Here is a 22,807-nt window from a genome sequence, read left to right on the forward strand (position 1 = left end):
GCAGTGTGTTCAAACTAGGTGGATAAAGGACTGGTTGAGCAACAGGAGACAGAGTTGTAGTTGAAGGGAGTTTCTCGAAATAGAGAAAGGTGACAAGTGGTGTTCCATAGAGATCTGTGCTGGGGCCACTGTTGTTTGTAATATACATAAAGTATCTCGAAGAGGGCATTGTTGGTCTGATCGGTTTGCAGATGGCATGAAGATTGGTGGAGTAGCAGAAAGCATAGGGGATGCCAAAGAATACAGGAGAATATAGATAGACTGGAGAGTTGGGCAGAGATGTGGCAGATGGAGTTCAATCCAGGCAAAAGTGAGGTCTTGTAGTTTGGGAAGTCTAATTCTAGCGCGAACTATACTGTAAACAGAATAGCCTTGGGAAAAGTTGATGAGCAGAGAGATCTGGGAGTTCAGGTCCATTGTACCCTGAAGGTTGTTGCACAGGTGGATAGGGTGGTCAAGGAGGCATATGGTATGCTTGCCCTCATCAGATGGGGTACTGAGTGTAAAAGCTGGCAGGTCATGTTAAAATTGTACAAGACTTTGGTTCGGCCGCATTTAGAATACTGTGTACAGTTCTGGTCGCCACATATCAAAAGATGTGGACACTTTGGAGAGGGTGCAGAGAAGATTTACGAGGATGTTGACTGGTGGGGAAGGTGCTAGGTATGAAGACAGATTGAGTAGGTTAGGATTGTTTTATTGGACAAAATGGAGATTGAGGGGGGACCTGATTAAGGTCTACAAAATCATGAAGGGAATAGACAGGGTAGATAGAGATAAGCTTTTTCCCAGTGAGGGATTCAATGATGAGAGGTCATGTGTTCAAGGTGAGGGGTGAAAAGTTTAAGGGGGATATACACAGAGGGGGTAGGTGCCTGGAATGTGTTACCAGCAGAGGTAGTAGACTCAATTAAAATGTGTATGGATAGATGTATGAGTAGGTGGGGAGCAGAGGGATACAGATGCTTAGGAATTCAGCAAAAGGTTTAGAGAATGGATTTGGATCGGCTCAGGCTTGGAGGGCTGAAGGAACTGTTCCTGGGCTGGAAATTTTCTTTGTTCTTTGTTGTTAACCAATGCAGTGTATTCCCCTGATATTCATGGATTCCGGTTTTTCTACAGTTCCTTGATGTCACACTTGGTCAAATGCAGCATGGCTGTCAAGGGCTATGACTCTCACTTCACATCTGGAATTCAGCTTTTTTTGTCAATGATTGAAGGAATGCTGTAACAAGGTCAGGAGCTGAGTTGTCCTGTTGGGACACAAACTGGGCTTCACTGAGCAGGTTACTTCTGAGCAAGTGTTGCTTAATAGCATTGTTGATGACACCTTCCATCACTTTACTGATGATTTACAGTTGACTAATAAGGCAGTGATTGGCTGGGTTGAATTAGTCCTGCCTTTTGTATAGACAACATACCTGAGGAATTTTCCAAATTGTTGAGTAGATACCAGTGTTATAGTTGTACTTGGTAAGGGGAGTGGCAAGTTATGGAGCAAAAGTCTTCAATATTATTGTTTGGAATGTTGTGACGATCCATAGCATTTGCAGCATCCAGTGCCTTCAATCGGGAGGGATTCTGAATAATCCAAGATGGAGGACAGGAAAAATTTCTGGCTGTAACGCTGCTCCTTTTTTTTTTGAGGTATTTAGGTGCTGGAGGTGATTTCCTCGAATTCCAGGAGCAGGAATTACTGTTTCATATGCTGTTGTGTTGTTTTGGAACTTTGGGGGAAAAAAAGTCAAAACAACAGCAGTTTTAAAAGGGAGAAGAACAGACAAAGGAAGCACATGGTAAGGACTGTGCAGGAGAGTGAGTGAGAGAAAGAGAGAGAACCTGCACATTTACTGCCTTTGCTATTTTGAATTCAATATCACTGGACATTGGAGTGCATCTGGGAAAATTAACAAACAGTGAAATTCACAACTAATCTTGGAGGAACCTATTTCGGCAAAGGTCACAGCGCATAATCAGATAAGTTCATCATTGTTTTAAGTATGTCCCACAGAAAGGCTGCAGTAGTGAGTAGAGTGGGTTCTTTCTTGATTATGTTTTTGGAGATATGTCTCTTGATTAAACTTAAAATATAAGCCATAACTATTAATTTAACCTGGGGCAGTGTTTTGTAGAGGAATAAGACAGTGTTATTTTCTGGGTCTGTAGATTGTGAAGGAGCAAAAATGGTCTTTACTACAGTGATATGTACTTCTTGTCAGATGTGGGAGCTTAAAGAGTTTAAGGGTTACTGCGGATTATCTCTGCCATAAATGCTATTAGATGCGAATCTTATCAGATCGAATGGATCAGTTGGAGAGACAGTTAGAAGCAATGAGAAATTTGCAACATCAACAGTATGTGATGGATGGCAATTACAGAAGGGGGGAAAAGTCTCAGATACAGTCACATAGATGGGTTAACTCCAGGAAATGTAAGAGATGTAGGCACCTAGTGCAGGAGTCTTTTGTGGACATACCCATTTCAAACAGGTATGCTGTTTTGGAAATTGTAGGGGAGTGATGGATTCTCAGGGGAACGAAGCATGAACAGCCAAGTTTCTAGTATTGAGACTGGCTTTAATGCAACGAGGGGTACGTCTGCTTCCAAGAGATCAATTGTATGAGGGAATTCTGTAGTCCGAGGTACAGACTGACATTTCTGTGGCCAGCAGCTTCCCTGGTGCCAGGATCAAGGATGTCTCAGAGGGTGCAGAGTGTTCTCAAGGGGGAGAGGAGCCAGCAAGAGGTCATCGTCCACATTGGAACCAATGATATAGGAAGGGAAGAGGTTGAGATTCTGAAGGGAGATGACAGAGAGGCAGAAATTTAAAAAGGAGGTCCTCGAGTAGTAATATCTGGATTACTCCCAGTGCAACGAGCTAGTGAGAGCAGGAATAGGAGGATAGAGTGGATGAATGCATGGCTGAGGAGCTGGTGTATGGGAGAAGGATTCTCATTTTTGGATCATCGGAATCTCTTTTGGGGTAGAAGTGACCTGTACAAAAAGGACAGATTGCACATAAATTGGAAGGGGACTAATATACTGGCAGGGAAATTTGCTAGAGCTGCTCGGGAGGATTTAAACTAATAAGGTGGGGGGCAGAGGATGGGGGTGGTGGAAGGGCCCAGGGAGATAGTGAGGCAAGAGATCAATCTGAGACTGGTACAGTTGAGAACAGAAGCGAGTCAAACAGTCAGGCAGGCAGGGACACGATAGGACTCATAAATTAAAGTGCATTTATTTCGATGCAAGGGGCCTAACAGGGAAGGCAGATGAACTCAGGGCATGGTTAGGAACATGGGACTGGGATATCATAGCAATTGCAGAAACATGGCTCAGGGATGGACAGGACTGGCAGCTTATTGTTCCAGGATACAAATGCTACAGGAAGGATAGAAAGGGAGGCAAGAGAGGAGGGGGAGTGACCTTTTTGATAAGGGATAGCATTTCAGCTGAGCTGAGGGAGGATATTCCCGGAAATACATCCAGGGAAGTTATTTGGGTGGAACTGAGAAATAAGAAAGGGTGATCACCTTTTTGGGATTGTAGTCTAGACCCCCTAACAGTCAGAGGGAAATTGAGAAACAAACTTGTAACGAGATCTCAGCTATCTGTAAGAATAATAGAGAGGTTATGGTCGGGGATTTTAACTTTCCAAACATAGACTGGGACAGCCATAGTGTTAAAGGTTTAGATGGAGAGGAATTTCTTAAGTGCGTACAAGACAATTTTCTGATTCAGTATGTGGATGTACCTACTAGAAAAGGTGCAAAACTTGACCTGCTCTTGAGAAATAAGGCAGGACAAGTGACTGAGGTGTCAGTGGAGGAGCACCTTGGGGCCAGCGAACATAATTCTATTAGATTTAAAATTGTGATGGAAAAGGATAGACCAGATCTAACAGTTGAAGTTCTAAATTGGAGAAAGGCCAATTTTGATGGTATTAGGCAAGAAATTTCGAACGCTGATTAGGGACAGATGTTCGCAGGTAAAGGGACGGCTGGAAAATGGGAAGCCTTCAGAAATGAGATAACGAGAATCCAGAGAAAGTATATTCCTTTTTAAGGTGAAAGGAAAGGTTGGTAGGTATAGGGAATGCCGGATGACTGAAGAAATTGAGTGTTTGGTTAAGAAAAAGAAGGAAGCATACGTAAGGTATAGACCAGATAGATCAAGTGAATCCTTAGAGTATAAAGGAAGTAGGAGTGTATACTTAAGAGGGAAATCAGGAGGGCAAAAAGGGGACATCAGATAGCTTTGGCAAATAGAATTAAGGAGAATCCAAAGGGTTTTTTACAAATACATTAAAGACAAAAGGATAACTAGGGAGAGAATAGGGCTCCTCAAAGATCAGTAAGGTGGACTTTGTATGAAGCCGCAGAAAATGGCGGAGATATGAAATGAGTATTTTGCATCATTGTGAAAAAGGATATGGAAGACATAGACTGTGTGGAAATAGATGGTGACATCTTGCAAAATGTCCAGATTACAGAGGAGGAAGTGCTGGATGTCTTGAAATGGGTAAAGGTGGATAAATCCCCAGGACCTGATCAGGTGTACCCAAGAACTCTGTGGGAAGCTAGGGAAGTGATTGCTGGGCCTCTTGCTGAGATATGTATCATTGATAGTCACAGGTGTGGTGCTGGAAGAATGGAGGTTGGCAAACGTGGTGCCACTGTTTAAGAAGGGTGGTAAAGATAAGCCAGGGAACTATAGACCAGTGAACCTGAAGTTGGAGGGAATCCTGAGGGACAGGATGTACATGTATTTGGAAAGGCAAGGACTGATTAGGGATAGTCAACATGGCTTTGTGCGTGGCAAATCATGTCTCACAAACTTGATTGAGTTTTTTGAAGTCGTAACAAAGAGGATTAATGAGGGCAGAGTGGTAGATGTGCTCTATATGGACTTCAGTAAGGCATTCGACAAAGTTCCCCATGGGAGACTGATTAGCAAGGTTAGATCTCATGGAATACAAGGAGAACTAGCCATTTGGATACAGAACTGGCTCAAAGGTAGAAGACAGAGGGTGGTGGTGGAGGGTTGTTTTTCAGACTGGAGGCCTGTGACCAGTGGAGTGCCACAAAGATCGGTGCTGGGTCCTCTATTTTTTGTCATTTACATAAATAATTTGGATATGAGCATAAGGGGTACAGTTAGTAAGTTTGCAGATGACACCAAAATTGGAGGCGTAATGGACAACTAAGAAGTTTACATCAGATTACAACAGGATCTTGACCAGATGGGTTAATGGGCTGAGAAGTGGAGATGGAGTTTAATTTGGATAAATGCGAGGTGCTGCATTTTGGGAAAGCAAATCTTATCAGGGCTTATACACTTAATGGTAAGGTCCTAGGGAGTGTTGCTGAACAAAGAGACCTTGGAGTGCAGGTTCATAGTTCCTTGAAGGTGGAGTCCCAGGTAGATAGGATAGTGAAGAAGGCGTTTGGTATGCTTTCCTTTTTTGTCAGAGTATTGAGGACAGGAGTTGTACAGGACATTGGATAAGCCACTGTTGGAATATTGCAATTCTGGTCTCCTTCCTATCGGAAAGACGTTGAGAAACTTGAAAGGGTTCAGAAAAGATTTACAAGGGTGTTGTCAGGGTTGGAGGATTTGAGCTATAGGAAAAGGCTGAACAAGCTGGGGCTGTTTTCCCTGGAGCGCCGGAGACTGAGAGGTGACCTTATAGAGGTTTACAAAATTGAGGGGCATGGAGAGGATAAATAGGCAAAGTCTTTTCCCTGGGGTCAGGGAGTCTAGAACTGGAGGGCATAGGTTTAGGGTGAAAGGGGAAAGACATAAAAGAGACCTAAGGAGTAACCTTTTCACACAGAGGGTGGTATGGGTATGGAATGAGCTGCCAGAGGAAGTGGTAGAGGCTGATACATTTGCAATATTTAAGAGGCATTTGGATGGGTATATGAATAGAAAGGGTTTGGAGGGATATGGACCAGGTGCTGGCAGGTGGGACTACATTGGGTTGGGATATCTGGTCGGCGTGGACAGGTTGGACTGAAGGATCTGTTGCCATTCTGTACATTTCTATGACTCTGACTCTATTTCTTGATATCACTTGGAGTGAATAGAATTGGCTAAAGGCTGGGGATCACTGGAGGAGGCAGAGATGGATCGTCCACTCAATATTTCTGGCTGACAATTGCTGGAAATGCTTCAGCCTTGTCTTTTGCACAGATATGTTGGACTCTTCCATCATTAAGAATATGGATATGCATGGAATTTCCTCCTCCAGTGAGTTGCTTAATTGTCCACCACCATTCACAACTGACTGTTCATTTTCGACATCAAAAGGACAAGAGTGTGGCAAGAGTGGACATTGAAAAACTGGAAAATGAAACTGCAGAAGTAGTAATGGTGAATAATGAAATGGCAAACAACTGATACATGTTGTTTGTATCAGTTTTCACAGTGGAAGACTTTAGTAGTATTCCAGTTCTTCCATCGAATTGGGGTAGAGATAAGCATAATTGTCATCATGAAGGTGAATGTGTTGAGGAAGTTGAAGGGTTTGAAGAACTTTATACCTCCAGATCAGATGCATGACAATCCAGAGTTCTAAAGGACAGAGCTGAGGAGAAGGTTGAGGCATTGGTGGTGATCTTTCACGTATCACTAGGGTCAGGAAGGATCACTGTCAACTAGAAAATGCTTTATTTAATACACCAGCTTAAGAAGGGAGGGATCCAGAAGACAGAAAACTGTAGGCCAATTAGCTTTATTCATTAGTAAGAATGTAAATAAGGATGAGATTGCTGAGTATTTGGAAGTGAATGGCAAATATGATGGAATAAGCATGGCTTCATCACATAACAGTCACACTTGACAAATCTTTTAGAATTCTTTGGGGAAGTAATAAGCAAATTTGACAAAAGACAGCCAGTGAACTTGATCTCATCAGATTCCCCTAAGACTTTAGACAAGGTGATGCAGACGAAGCTCCGAAATAAGATAAGGCAGAGATAGGTTCTTCATTTGTAAGAAGATCAAAAGTAATAGGGAGAAGGCAGGGGAGTGGGATTGAGAAACATATCAAACGTAATCGAATAGTACAGCAGAGTCAATCAGCTGAACGGTCTAATTCTGATTCTGTGACATATGGTCTTGTAATCCGAAGAACATAGTTAATGTTGCACAATAGTCATTCAACCAATTTTGATTTCCATTGACCTAGGCAGGACTCCTTCCCATCTCACCGAAGTAAGCCCTTCAATAATTGAGTATCTCTGCCATTGCCAAAAACAATTCTAATGAAGGATTCCAGGACTGCTAGACTCCCAACCATCTGAAGAAACACTCAAAGGTCCTCTCTGGAAGTGCCCCTCCAGAATCTCTAAATTTCATTAGTAACCTAACAGAGTCAGTATTGTCCCTCAAACTCAAAAATAACTGAGCTGTTATTTGAGAAAGTAAAGATATTTTCACACTTTCTTTTTAAGCCACTGGAATGTTCGAGAGTTTCTGCAGCATGTAGGACTTAAAGACAAGAATCTTAGCTGACAATTTTATTAAATTATCTCCAGCAGTGATTGGTTACTTAGATTGCTGAAATTTTATAATTTTTGTTGTTGACTCTCTTGGTTCATCTTCATAGCTATGCTTTGAAACCCAGCTGGTAGCACAGAAAATCCCATTTATTTTTGAGTTGTGTTAACAGTATTTACCTAATGATCTGAACTGCCGGTGACAACAGCCTTGCAAGCTCGTGAGGTTGTTGCCATCAGCAATTGCTTATCTGAGCATCTATGGTTGCCACCTGGTACACAATCAAAACCTAAGATCTTTCTGCAGTGAGGCTTGCAGGAACAGTACAAGCTTCGGTGAGCAGGCTGCAGAACATGGGGTTGACATATAGTACAAAGTGTGATTTCACTTTTCCCCAGACTTTCAATAACAGTACAACATAAACAAATAGGAAATCTGCTTGGCAAATCATAAGAAGGAAGGATTGAAAACCATAATCATGATTTAATTCCAGTTCCTACCTGTATCGAATGTGAGTCCTTTTGATTAAAAACACCTTCCATTTAAGTCATGTCTTTAACATACTGAAGTCTTCTCAGGTTTTTCAGACCGCATTGGTAAAACTATATCAACCACTGAAAGGAGACTATTTTCATTGAATAATGATTGGTGGATTAGTTGAGCAATTCATGTTCAGAGATTGTATATTGGACTTTTACAAATGTAAATTCTATTTACAATGGACAGATTTGTAGATTTTTCTGACTAACCTCTCAATGCAAACAATTTTAAGTAATATGGCTATAACTTAAATTTGATAGACTTTGTACATCAATAATTTTGGATTGCTTGCTTCCCTTTAATTAGTATATCATCTTTAGTTTATTTGTGAGATGGAATTGCAGTTCTATTACTTTTCTTTGATTAAACGTTTGTCGTTCGTTCTGTGTCATTTTGCAATGCACCTTCATTAACTGCAATTCAAAATGCTGATGCACAGACTGATGTTTTCCCTACTAAAAGCTGTGTTGCCCAAATATATTGTAAATTAAATGAAACTTTTGGGTACATTAGAAACATACCCCTTTGAGGAATTACTTATTTATAAGAATCTCTCCTGTAATAGTTTGATTTCAAATTTGTGAACATTTTTGCAAAAACAACTATTCACACGTCTACATATTTTCAACTTGAATAATCTAGTCTGCAGTGTTAAATTGAATTAGATTTTGTACACTCAGGTGAGAGGATAACACCTCATTCACTGTTTCATTCGTTCAGCTATTTCACACCAGAGTTCAATTCTCATCACAATAACATGACATATTCAGTAATTCACATTACACAATATGATAGAATAAGGTGTTGGTAACTAAAGTTTTCCCAAAGTAAATTATCAAGGAAAATTGTAACATATAAAATTTGTACTCCAATTAAGTCAAATCATATTAAATCTTGCTCTGATTTTTATTTAGTTCTAAATCTAACTGTTCTGATTTACCATTCTCCACATTTAATTTGTAGATTTTTCATAACCTTCCATGGAGCCTTTCCAACTGTAATGATTGCTGAATTGGTTGGATGGGACTTGTGATTTTCAACGTCAAAATTTGTGCCAAACCATTACCAAAAAATAAATGGCAAATGTAAGATTATTTTTCATCAACCTTTTTCTCAATTCCACTCTTGTTCAGGTGATAGTCCTCACAACTCCATCTCAAATTATTGAATTTCACCAGATTCTGTTTCAAATTCAGCATCAGATGGAGGAACAAATCTTTAAAAAAAAGGAAGACAGACTGACATAATAAACTTACTACTCTTAACTTATGTCCAAACATTACAAGTGCAGTTTTCAAACAGCCCAGGTTAATTGATCCCATAACAAATAGTAAAGCAATTAATACTATAATTCTACGTATCTATTTACCCAATACTCACTCAACAAAGAATTATAATTGTTTTAATTGATACATTTAATGACTGTGTATTCTTGATCCCAATGAAAAGACAGGTAAACTATCAATGGTCAGAAAGGGAGGAATCACATTGGAATGTGAAACATCTGCAGTGTATTTTGGAAAATGTGGAAGCAGCATGGGAATTCAGTGCAGCAGGGGAAGGGGTGTGTTTACTTCCAAATAAATCTGTTGGACACTAACTTGGTGCTGTGATTTTCTTAACTTTGTCCAAGCAAGTCCAACACCAGCACCTCCACATTTTGATTTTATTAGTTCATATTTACTGGTTACAAATTAAAAGACCAATAAGAAGTTTTTAATTTTTGTTTTTAAAAACTAAGTGAACACAACAGAGATGCAGGTCCAGGTGATGCATTATACCTCCATGATGTGGGAGCTGGTTGACCCCATTTTGATTTGTGGTGAACACATCTGTAACAAGTGTTGATTACTTCAGGAAATGCAGCTCAGAGTTGATTCGCTGGAATCTGAGCTTTGACCACTACTACTTGTCAGGGAGGGAGAGACTTTACCTATATGCAGTGTTTCAGGAGGCAGTCACATGCTTATAATTTGGCGAAGAGGGTATAACTATAAGTGAGGCTCCTAAAGGTATTCTAAAAGGTAGTGCTGAAGGAGCCTCAGCCTTTGAGCTTGTCCTACAGGCTTGAGATTCTTACTTTTTGTGTGGCTGAGAGCCGAGTCTGAAGGGAGGATGAGCAAATTGATGATGATACAGAGAATCATTCAAGAGGAGATAAAAAAACAAATGTTGTTCTAATCAGGGCTAGTACAGTCAGAGGAATGGTTACTGTTCTCTGTGGCCAGGATTAAGAGTCCCAAAGATTGGTGTGCTGCCTGCCTGATGCGTGGGTTCAGGATATCTCATTTGGGCTGCAGAGGAACTTGGCTTGGGAAGGGAAAGATCTAATTCTAAGTAACAATATAGATAGAAAGATTTGCTGAGGGAATATGACCTGGTGGGGCTAAATTAAAAAGCAGAACCAAATAGGTAATCATCTCATGATTATTAATTAGCCACAGCTAACTGGAATAGGCACATCTAGATTCAAGATGTAAACATGTGGCTCCAAGATTGGTGTGGGAGAAATGGATATGAATTCATTGGTCATTGGCACAGTACTGGGGAAGGAGGGAACTGTTCTATTGGGATGAGTTCCACAATCATGCTGGGACCAGATCAATTGCATAACAAATGCTGTCGATAGAATGTTAGACTAAATAGTGAGGAGAGGAGTGGGGATTTGAGGAAATGTTTAAAGTATGGGGAGGCTCAGCAGAGATTATTAAAGTTTTCAAAAGTGTGCGAGCACAGAAGTGTGGAAAAGCTCAGGAATCGAGCTTCAGGCACAAGAATAAAGGGACAGCTATGAGGAGGGGTAGTCAACACAGGAGTCATTCTTAATTACAGTCTATGAAACAAGGTAAATGAGTTTGTAGCACAGATTGACATTGGTTGGAAGGAAGCTGTGTGTATCATAGATGCAAGGCTGCAAAGATCTGGGCTGGAATTAAATATCCAATGATACGAGTCCGATTGAAGGGACAGACAGATGGGGAGATGGGGTGTAGCTGTCTTGTCAGTAAGAAATAAAATTGAATCAATAGCAGGAAGTGATATAAAGTTGGAAAGCATAGAATTTGTATCTAAGGAACTACAAAGGGACAAAACGGCCCTGATGGGAGTGATACACAGTCCCCATTGCAGTACTCAGGATGTTGGCACAAAATAAATCAGGAGATAAATTGGTACTATTACAGTAATCATGTGGAATATTCAACATGCTGGCGGCTTGGGAAAAGCAGTTTTGGAAGACATCTAAGGAAAAATAATTCTTGAAAAGTGTATAAGATTTCTTTTGAAGCAGTATGTGGAAAACCACATGAGGAAAACGGCAACTCTAGATTTGATGATGTGTTATGAGGCAGACTTGATTGAGGAGCTTCAGGTGAAGGAACTCCGAGTGGGAGCAATAACCATGAAGTGATAGAATTCACCATGCAGTTTGAGAGGGAGAAGCTGCAATCAGACGTAACAGTATTAGAATCAGAGTGGTGGAAGCTACAAAGACATGAGGAAAGAACTGCTCAGACTTGTTTGGAAGGGGATCCTAGTAGGGAAGATGGTGCAGCAACAATGGCAGGAATTTCTGTTGGTAACTTAGGAGGCACAGCAGAAATACATCCCAAGGAAGTAGAAAGATACCAATGGGGAGGACGATGCAAATACAGCTGACATTGGAAGACGGGGATAGTATAAAAGAAAAATAAAAAGCATATGATGTGGTGAAGATGAGGAAAGCCTTGAAAAACTTGTTCAAGTTTCAGTTGCACTGACGATGTAGAAATGTTTCAGTTGTGGGAAGATAATAGACTGTCCCGTGAATAATATTACTATTTAATGTCAATGGTATGAGGGAGCAAACATACATTCAAGTATAATAGTGGTGTCAAGATAGTTGGCAAATTAAATATTGTAGAAATTAGAGAAACCTGCTAGTGGACATTGGCAGAGTAACTGAATTAGCAGAATGGTGGCAAGTAGAGTTCAGAGTGAGATTGTTTGAGGTGCAGGAATAGGAAATAGAACACATGCAGAAATGTCTCTCCCACCATCCCCACTTCAGAGTCTAGGAATTCTGCAGCTTGTAATTCACCACCCCCTCCCCCCGACTTCCCAAACCCTGACCACCACCTACAAGGGGCAAGTGAAGACTGTGATGAAATACTTTCCATGTGCCTGGATGACTGCAACTCTGAAACATTCAGAAATCTAGACCATGTACCAGAAAAAATAGCTCATTTTATGGGCAACTGATACACTGCTGGTAGCAGTGTTTTCTGTCTCCAGTACATGTATGTACTGTTCCAGCTAATATAGGCTCCTTTGACAAAACACTTCAAACTTGTGGCCCCTACCACTTAGATCTGCTGTCCTTGTTCTCCTATGGGAAAATTACCAGATGCAATTCCCTCTTCAACACACATCACACCATCATGATGTTAAATGGTATCACCATTCTTTCCCTGTCACTGGGTCAAAATCCTGCAATTCCTTCCTCATAGCATTGCAGATGTAACAATTCCCTGTATACTTCAAAGGTTCACAAAGACAGCTAATCACCACCATGTTCATGTCACTTATGGGAAAGCAGCAAATATTGGCCTTACCACACGTGTTTAGAGTCATGCATATGTATATCTTTGGATTAGCACATGTGCATATTTGTGGGGCTTAGGAAGCACTTTTGGTTATGTTTGCTGACACTAGCGTATGATCTTTATATGCTGCTTTACATTATGCAAGCGTTTTAAATGGTTCTAGCGAATGCAAATTGGAAGGGGAATTGAGATTGGAATACAAGAGAGGGGAATCAGGATCTGGGGTTTTATGATGTGGAGGGTGGTGGGGATGTCAGCATCAAATCTCTCCCCCTCCATCAATTCTCCCCTAACCCCATTCATTCCTACTCCCTCACTCTGTCCTCCCATCACTCCCATTTCTGCCACTGAAATTTGTTTCAAAGATGAATGCACTTACTGCACATCTTCAGTGCAATATTTGCAAATGATGCCACCCACACTTTCTAAATGATGATGTCATGTCTGGAATAATATGCAGACACATTTCTAGATGAACACACATGTTGCCCACAGTTGGGTGTCAAAAAAACACTGCCTTAATCAATTCCTGATTCATTTCAATAATGAAACTATATGTGAAATTGTGAATTGCAGCCTCCTCCAATGCAAATATTACTGCACTGCAAATAATAATATGGCATAAAATAAACATGCAAAACCTATATTCAGAGCTGATATCATCTTAATCTTCTTCAACAGAAGTCTGCAGATTTCAATCTCTGGTCTGAGCACATAGGAAAATTGTCAATTCCTGTCCATCCCTTGCCATTTTTCTCAAGGTACTGGCTTGATTGACCTGATAGATTACAACAAAAGACACCTAAGTCAACACCAAGTTATTGAGCAAAGGACATATGGAGAAAGTGAGGATTTAAGATGCTGGAGATCAGAGTCGAGAGTGTGGTGCTGGAAAAGCACGGCCAGTCAGGCAGCATCCGAGGAGCAGGAGAATCGACACTTTGGGCAGAAGCCCTTCATTGGGAATGCGGTTTGTGGGCCAAGGGAGCTGAGAGATAATTGGGAGGGGCATGGGGCTGAAGCAAACGAAGTTGAGAGTGCAATAGGTAGATGCAGGTTGCAGTGAAGGTGATAGATCGGAGAAGAAGGTGGGGAGATCGGTGGAAAGGAAGATGGACAGGTAGGACAGGTCAAGAGGATAGTGTAAGTTGCAATGTTGGATTGGGGAAAGGTGTGGAAAGGGGAAATAAGGAAGCACATTGATCCCTGACACATGATTGATCCCGTGGACCTGACAAGAGAGTCATGGAGGGAATGGTCTTTATGGAATGCAGATCGGGTGGGGAGGGAAATATATTTCTGACGGCGGGGTCTGTTTTTAGATGGCAGAAATGGTGGAAGGTGATGCAATGCATCCGGTGGTTGGTAGGGTGGAAGGTGAGGACCAGGGTGTGGGAGTCTGTCCTTGTTGTCTTTGGAGGAGAGGGCTTTGTGAGTGGAGGTGCAGGAAGTGGATGAGATGTGCTAAAGGGCATCATGAAAAACATAGGAGGGGAAATTGCGGTCTTTGAAGAAGGAGGCTATCTGCTTTGTTCTGTGGTGGAATTAGTCCTCCCGGGAGCAGCTGCGGCGGAGGCAGAGGAATTGGCAATAAGGGAGAGTGTTTTTACACAAGGAAGGCTGGGAGGAGGTAGCTGTGGGAGTCAGTGGGTTAGCAGAAGATGCCAGTGTTAAATCGGTCACCGTTGATGGAGATGGAGAGGTCCAGGAAGGTCATGGGGGTGTCCGAGGTAGTCCAGGTGAACTTAAGGTGTTAGTGAAGTTGATGAACTGTTCAACCTCCTCATGTCATCAATGTAGCAGAGGAAAAGGTGGGGAATGGTGCCAGTGCACTGGCAGAAGATGGTCTGTTCAACATATCCAAAGAAGAGACAGGCATAGATAGGGCCCATGCGAGTGTCCATGGCTACCCCTTTGTTCTGGAGAAAGTGGGAGCATTCAAAGGAGAAATTATTGAGAGTGAGGACCAGTTCAGCTAAAAGAAAACAAGAGTCTGTGGAAGGGTACTGGTGGGGCTAACGGGAGAGGAAGAAACAGAGAGCTTGGAAGCCTTTGTCATGGCGGAGAGATGTGTATAGGGACTGGAGAACTTAAAGAGTGACAACTGATCTTATTGAAATATTTCAGATTCTAAGTGGTGTGACAAAGTTGATTTCAAATGGATTATTCATCTTGGGGTAATCATTTTTGAGGATGCATATAATGGGGTCACCTATTTTTCTATCAATCATCTCTTTTTCAAAGCATTAAAATGTAACACATTACTAAGCTACAACACAATTCCAAAGCCATATAGAAGTACAAATCACATCTTTTATATTGCTGCTATTTCTTAAAGCTCCCTTAGTTAAAATTTCAGCCAATTAAAATACAAAATTATCTGGCTTCAAGCAAAACTTCTTTTTGAAAGTTTTTCATATTTGATTCACTGTCAATCAAGCAATATCAAGGCCTTCTTCCAAAATGAATTTATGGTAACCTGGGATCATAGGAGACATCTTACCTCAGAACATACATCTGCAGAAAAAGTCAAGATATGACACCAGTCTCCTGAATTAACCACACCAAAACAAAATATGTTATTAATACTTAGCTCACGTGATCTTGACACACAACTAAACTGCAACCAATTATTGTAAACTGAACTCAGTTCTCTCCTTAACTTCCTTATTTATCTATGGATGATGCATCCATTTAAAAGAGTTGTTATGTCTGACTAGAAACAATCTTTGCTGAGAGTTAAATTTCTGCTGAGGTCATCCATTCGCTTTAGCTAGCTCTATTATCATAAACAATGAAATAATTTAAAAGGCTGCAAGCTCTCCGTAACTACATTCTCAATCCACTTCCTTGCCTCATTCATAGTCACACCCTCCAAGGACCAAATTAGATGATACTCTCCTCAGAGATGTGACTGCCTCCCAAAGCAAAGTGTCCAAGTAACTTTCCCCCTTATTGATGTGTGTCACAGTTTCTGCAGCTCAACCTTCAGTTGAAATGCACTAAGCCAAAGTTCCTTCAGCAACAAATGTTTCATAGAAACTTGCATCCCTCGGATTACACTGGTGTGCCCAGTTTCCACATATTGCACAGTCACATTTCACCTGCTCTGCCATTTTAATAACAGTTACTTAATGAATCTTACTGATGAATTTTTAAGTGGTGTCACTAATCCTACCAGTTCTTTTATCCTTAATTGAATCAATACTCCACCCTCTTTATTTTTTGAAATTCCTGGTCAAAATAAAGAGAGAATATTCAAGTGTCAATCAAATAAAATTAACCGTCTTTTGTAAAACTCATTACTAGTGAAAAAAATCTTGCAATTACACAACTAATTTGAATTCTGAAAAATAAATAAGAAAAGTTTCTCTCACGAATTAATAACAGTTTATCTGAGACCTCACACTTGAATTGCTTGGTCCACTCTGAAGTCATGGACAGCAGCAGCTCTTTTATAACAACTCCTTAATTATCACTGTCACACTCTTTCATGAGGTCTCTGTGAAAACAGTAATTTGTTTGCATGTTTACTTGGTCATTCTCTTACTCATCAAACTCCCATAGTGACACTCAGTCTTGAGCTGAAATCATGACAAAACTGGCAGATATCATCATTGTTTGCATTTACTCTTACAGTTAATGGTCATAACCAAGACTTAGGTATGCAGTAAGAAAGAAGTAAATCTACGCCAGAATAAATTAAAAGTCAACAATATTTCATAGCAACCATCAAATATTTTTTGTTCATCTTTTCATTGGATTTGGATCTCTGGCAAGGCCAATAGTTGTTCTCCATTCCAAAATTGTTTGAATTGATTGCCCATTGAGTTACGAGGACTTATATGATTAGGAGTAAGAAGACCTCCTTCACTTGGCAGATATATCAATAACTAGTGTGATGAAATATTTCTAATATATATCATACAAAATTAATCTTTGAACTTGGATTTTGAGCAAATAGAATGTTTGTTTGGGTCTGTGTGTATGGGTGGGTTTAATTATTAATTGTCAGTTTTTCTCGAGCTACAATTGTTTCAAAACAGTACATGATAATAGGAATTTGTCTGCATTGTGAGAGATGTATGACAGGACATGCTGAAGCTTGACCATTGATTTGGCCAGGATGTATCCATCTCTGAGCTCAATGTCAAGATGATTATCTGTGATTTGATGTCAGAGCAATCGTGATACCAATTAAGGTGCTCTTTATTGATTGGAAAGTGTTTGGGAGAATCCTGCAGTCATGAAGTCTCTATAAGGATGTAATTCTATTTTCTTGTTGAAGCATTAATTGAAACAATTGGACAGTGTGGGTAAAGCAAAACATCTATCAGATTCTTTCGGATGAATTTCACCCCAGTGATTCTTCAGTTATCAATTGTATTTCTTCACAGTTTTGTTTTTTCATGTCTCAAAGAAATTACATTTAATGTTTCTGGGTTAACAGCAATATTATGAGTATATCAAAGTCACAAGTCACACAACCTGATTATAGTTTAAGGTATTCCTGATGAAGGGCTTTTGCCCGAAATGTCGATTTTACTGCTCCTTGGATGCTGCCTGAACTGCTGTGCTTTTCCAGCACCACTCTAATCCAAACTCTGGTTTCCAGTATCTGCAATCATTGTTTTTACCTAGTTTACTTGAAATCACAAGCTTTTGAAGCACTGCTCCTTCGTCAAGTGAAGGCACTTCACCTGATGAAGGAGCAGCACTCTGAAAACTTGTGATTCTAAATAAACCTGTTGGACTTTAACCTGGGGTCATTTGACTTCTGACTTTGTCCATCTCAGTTTCACGCCAGCATCTTCACATCATCAGTATATCAGAGAATTATATTATCTATAATATAAATCAGACAATTCAACTGATTGTTTTCATGTTGCACAGTGGAATGTTTGTGATGAGCTGTTGTTCAAATTAAAATTGAATTAATTGAATTTTTTTTTCAAAGCCCTGTATCAAGGTAAAGCTGAATGGAATAATACAAGTTTTCTTCTTTTGCTGTGCTGGAGATTCTTCTACATAAATCTCACATTAGTTTTGGGAATGTTCAACCTCAGGCAGTTGTGGTTCTCAATTACGGCCAATTATTGAACAACGTTTAGTTATAATTTGCTTACAAATCTACCTCTGAGCCAGAAGGCCCAGATTCAAGTCCCACCTCATTATCACACATCCAAAAAGGCAGATTAAAAAATATGGACAAATCAATATGGATTGCAAATTTTGATCAAATATCATTTATTTCGTTTGTATGCAATACAGGTGGCAATATTGAAACATAAATCTAAATAAAGAACTGAATTAATATTGCTGCATTGGTCAAGCGATTGAAACATATTTTTATTTTCCTATCTTGGACCTTTATGAATGTAAATGCGAACCACAAAAAGCAGGTTTATATCTCTCTCACACCACCACCTCTCCCCCTGCAAACAGTTTTCATTGATCCAACTGTAACAATGATAAACTGCAACTTCATGCCAAGTAATTTTCTTATTTTTTTTAAATCAGTAACCATGATTCATTAACTGAACAAACTCTGTTTGCTGCAAAAGTAAGTTATTATCTCACATTTGTTTGATGGAAGTGCAGTTCTACTACTACTGTTTGTCATTCAATCAGCGTCACTCCATAAGAATCATGATGCTAGTTCTTCATGACCTGCAACTGTAAGTGTTGATGTTGAGGCTGATATTTTCCTTCCCAAATATTGTTTTGCCAGTCAATTTTGGAAAGTGAGTAAAGTTCGCTGATGTTTTAGATACTACTTATTCATTTCTGAGAGAAATATATAAGAATCAGTCCTTAAAACAGATAGAATTCAAGGTTGTGAACAATTTAAAAGCAAACAATTCAAATAGATCAATAGACTACTCTACAGCATAGAACTGAATTACACTTAATATACTCAGTACGAAAGATCATTTTTCATTTACTATTTCATTCATATAGCTAGTTTGCAACTGCTGCACATTGTCATTGCAGTAACATTACATATTTCATTCAATAATGAAACATATTGAACCAATGTGGGGTTTTTTTTAAATCAGTAATGCAATGATGAAAGTCAACCCAGCTCCTTCTCAAATTATTGAATGTCATCATATTCTCTTCCAAATTCAGTACCAAATGAAGCAAATGAATCTAAAAGAAAAGAAAAATAGGCTGGTGTTATGAACTTATTACACTTAAGTCCCAAATTAACCAGTTTTGTTGACTGACATTTTAGGAATCCAGTGCATTGCCAATTGGTTCATTATCAATTAAAACTGTTCCATGTATTCATTCAGCCATCACTGACTCAACAAAAACAGAAAACTATTTTAATTGAGAAACTTAATTACCAAGTGTTGTGGATTCTTTAGAAACCTACTTAAGACTTCTAAATAAAAGATTTTGTGTGTAAAAATGGGAATAGCTTAAAGGAAAATACATGGCCTGAGGACCTTTCTGTTGATTTGAAAAAAAAATTATTTTTATTTCTAATTGCTGAGCACATGTTAGCAATTTGTGTATTTTCCATTACCAGCGTTTCAAACAGCCTTAACATATCATCGAGTCAGAGTTGTACTGCACGGAAACACACCCTTCAGTCCAACTCATCCATGCTGACCAGATATCCTAAATTAACCCAGCCCCATTTACCAGCACTTGGCCCATATCCCTCTAGACCCTTCCTATTCACATACCCAGCCAGCTGTCTTTTAAATGTTGTAACTGTATCAGCCTCCACCATTCCACAGGCAGCTCATTCCATAAAAGTGTGGAAATGTTACCCCTTAAGTCCCTTCTAAATCTTTCCCCGCTTACCCTCAACTTTTGCCCTCTCATTCTAGACTCCCCCAACACTGGAAAACAGCTTGTCTATTTACCCTAGCTATGCCCCTCATGATTTTATAAACTTCTATAAGGTCAACCCTCAGCCCTCGACGCTCCAGGGAAAACAGCCCCAGTCTATTCAGGCTCTCCCTACAAGTGTCATTTAAAGGTGCAGAATTTGTTCATGGAGCCACTCTCTATATTTCTTTTGTTTCTTCGGAACACTGAACAGAAGAACACATGGAACATTTATACTTATATGGACACAGTGGTCGATCTTTGAATTTTGTTAAACGTCCAGAATGTTTCTGCATTCTTTTATCACAAAAAATGCAGTTTCAACTATCAGTTTCAACAGTCCAAAAACTACCAAATGAATTGTCTAACAGTGAATTTGTCTGATGCTCATCACAATGCATGTTGATATATGAATAAAATCATCCTTATATCTACTGAGGGTGACAAATAATGATGCAATGTCTCTTGAATCACACTGCCAGTATGCTTCAGTTGAAAGATATACAATTTCAGTGAACACTCAGGCGTTATATCGGATTTAAGTTCATGAGTGACTTCAATCTAAAAAAAACCTCTATTCCTAATATAGTAGCTTAACTATGATGGGATTATTTTATTTTGTCTTGCTCTCCACTGGGAATTTGTGCTGGAACGGTGTGAGAGAGGGTGCCCACTGGCCTACCTTGCATATGTATATCATCACCCTCATGTAGCTCACTTCCTGTATAATATTCCAGTTTCAGTGAACTGTTAGATTGGATATCTGTAAATGGAAAACATTGGAAAATTAAAATTAACATTCCATTTAAATATAATGTGTCACGTGCATAAATCTCAAAGATAATTACCCGGTCCTGTTCCAAGGTTGTGAATCTCAATCTCTTCATAAGCAGGCTCAGGAAAGCTACTAGCAGGATATTGTGTCTTTCCGTAGCCTGTGAAACCAAGAATGCCAGGTTATACATGGACATGTGTTAAAAGTTATATTAACCTCTCATACCTGTTTTCCAACCTCCATTTTTCTTTATCGTTTCCGGGAAACCTCTCACATAACCTTTGACATTACATTCACTGAACCCTGAAGGATGCTATGCCTCAAGAAATTTCTGCACCCGTACGTCAATATGTATTTGTCTTGGCAATCAAGTGTAATCATTCATAAAATCCTTGGTCAATTTGAAGACAGCAATGTAGTTAAACTTTCTTAAAACCATAACCTGCTGACTCCAAACTTTCTCAATACAATTACTGAACAGAAACTTTCGCACTCTCTGCACATAAAAATATCATTCATTTCAGACTGCAGAGGATTAAAGTTCAGCCTAATATTGAGTCAGGACTGTGACAGTGTAATCTTCACTTGCTTGAAAGGATTCAGACCCAACAACACTCAAGTAGAATGTTATTGGAGCTGCAGCCAGGAAACAGTGTCTCAACCTCACTTTGAGGACACACGCCATTGCATTATCTGGCACTGGGTCTGCGGCAGGTGGTGAAGGAACCAACAAGAGGAAAAAGCATACTTGACCTCATCCTTACTAATCTGCTGGCTGCAGAAGCATCTGACCATGACAGTATAGGTAAAAGTGACCACAGCACTGTCCTTGTAGAGATGAAGTCCCGCCTTCACATTGAGAATAATCTCCATCGTGTAGTGTGGCACTATTACTGTGTTAAATGGGACACTCTTCGAATTGATCTAGCAGCTCAAGACGCTGTGGGCCATCAACAGCAGTAGAACTGCACTCCAGCACAATCTACAACCTCATGGTCTGTCATATCCCCCACTCAACTATTACATCAAGTCAGTGGATCAACCCTGGTTCAATGGAGAGTGCAAGAGGGCATGCCAGGTGCAGCATCAGGCATACCTAAAAATGAGGTGTCAAGAAATGAAGCTCTCAAACAGGATGACTTGCGCCTCAAATGTAATAAACAGCAAGTGATTGACAGAGCTAAATGCTCCCACAACCAATGGATCAGATCTAAGCCCTGGAGTTCTTCCACATCCAGTCACGAATAGCCATGGACAATTAAACGACTCACTGAAGGAGGTGACTCCGCAAATATCCCCCATCCTCAATGATGGAGGAGTCCAGCACATAAGTGCAAAGATAAGGCTGACACGTTTGTGGGCGGCACGGTGGCACAGTGGTTAGCACTGCTGCCTCACAGCGCCAGAGACCCGGGTTCAATTCCCGCCTCAGGCGACTGACTGTGTGGAGTTTGCACGTTCTCCCCGTGTCTGCGTGGGTTTCCTCCGGGTGCTCCGGTTTCCTCCCACAGTCCAAAAGATGTGCAGGGTCAGGTGAATTGGCCATACTGAATTGCCCATAGTGTTAGGTAAGGGGTAAATGTAGGGGTATGGGTGGGTTTCGCTTCGGCGGGTCGGTGTGGACTTGTTGGGCCGAAGGGCCTGTTTCCACACTGTAATCTAATCTAAATCTAATCTAATAATCTTCAGTCAGAAGTAACAAGTGGATGATCTGTCTCAGGCTCCTCCAGTGTGCCCCAGCATCACAGATACCAGTCTCCAGCCAATTTGATTCACTCCAAAAGATATCAAGAAACAGCTGGAGGCACTGAGAACATTCTGGCAATAGTAATGAAGAGGCGTGCTCCAGTACTTGCCGCTCCCCGAGCCAAGCTCCTCCAGGACAGTTACAACACTGGCATCTACCTGACTATTGGAAAATTGCCCCAATAGTCCAGTACACAAAAAGCAGGACAAATCCAACCAGGCCAATTACTGTCCAATCAGTCTGCTTTTCATCATCAGCAAAGTGATGGAAGGGGTCATCAACAGTGCTATCAAGCAACACCTGCTCAGCCACAACTACTTTGGGTTTTGCTCGGGTCACTCAGCTCCTAATCTCATTACAGCCTTGGTCAAAAATGGACAAAAGAGCTGAATTCCAGCGATGAAGTGAGAGTGACAGCCCTCAACATCAAGGCTGCATTTCACAGAGTATGGCATCAAGGAGCCCTGGCAAAACTGTAATCAATGGCTATCGGGGGCAAACACTCTGCTGCTTAGAGTCATACCTGGCACAAAGGAAGATAGCTGTGGTTGTGGAGGATCAGTCATTTCAGCTCCAGGACATCTCTGCAGGAGTGCCTCAGGGTGGTGTCCTAGAGGCCCAACAATCTTCAGTTGCTTTGTCAATGACCTTCCATCTGTCATAAGGTCTGAAATGGGGATGTTCACCGATGATTGCAGTATTCAGCATCATTCATGACTCCTCAGATTCTGAAACAGTCCATGCTCAAATGCAACAATATTTGGACAATATCCAGGCTTGGGCCGACAAGTGGCAAATAACCTTCGTGCCACA

At 40.5% G+C, this 22,807-nt stretch overlaps 1 protein-coding gene across 1 annotated transcript in view; it reads right to left on the minus strand.

The window, feature by feature from the left end:
* Positions 1–17,895: 17,895 nt before the first annotated feature.
* Positions 17,896–22,807, minus strand: part of LOC122556108 (scavenger receptor cysteine-rich domain-containing protein DMBT1-like) — a 66,084-nt gene continuing 61,172 nt past the window's right edge. The window contains exons 12-14 of the mRNA XM_087993942.1: positions 20,321–20,407; positions 20,155–20,235; positions 17,896–18,779 (exon numbers count right to left, since the gene is read on the minus strand). Of these exons, the coding sequence (XP_087850068.1) occupies positions 18,724–18,779; positions 20,155–20,235; positions 20,321–20,407 (224 nt within the window). The 3' untranslated portion in view covers positions 17,896–18,723. The remainder of the gene's footprint in view (positions 18,780–20,154; positions 20,236–20,320; positions 20,408–22,807) is intronic.

The sequence above is a fragment of the Chiloscyllium plagiosum genome, unplaced genomic scaffold, assembly GCF_037043375.1.
Source record: "Chiloscyllium plagiosum isolate Xiang-an unplaced genomic scaffold, Cpla_swu_hap1 HiC_scaffold_13, whole genome shotgun sequence".
NCBI classification, from domain to species: Eukaryota; Metazoa; Chordata; class Chondrichthyes; order Orectolobiformes; family Hemiscylliidae; genus Chiloscyllium; species Chiloscyllium plagiosum.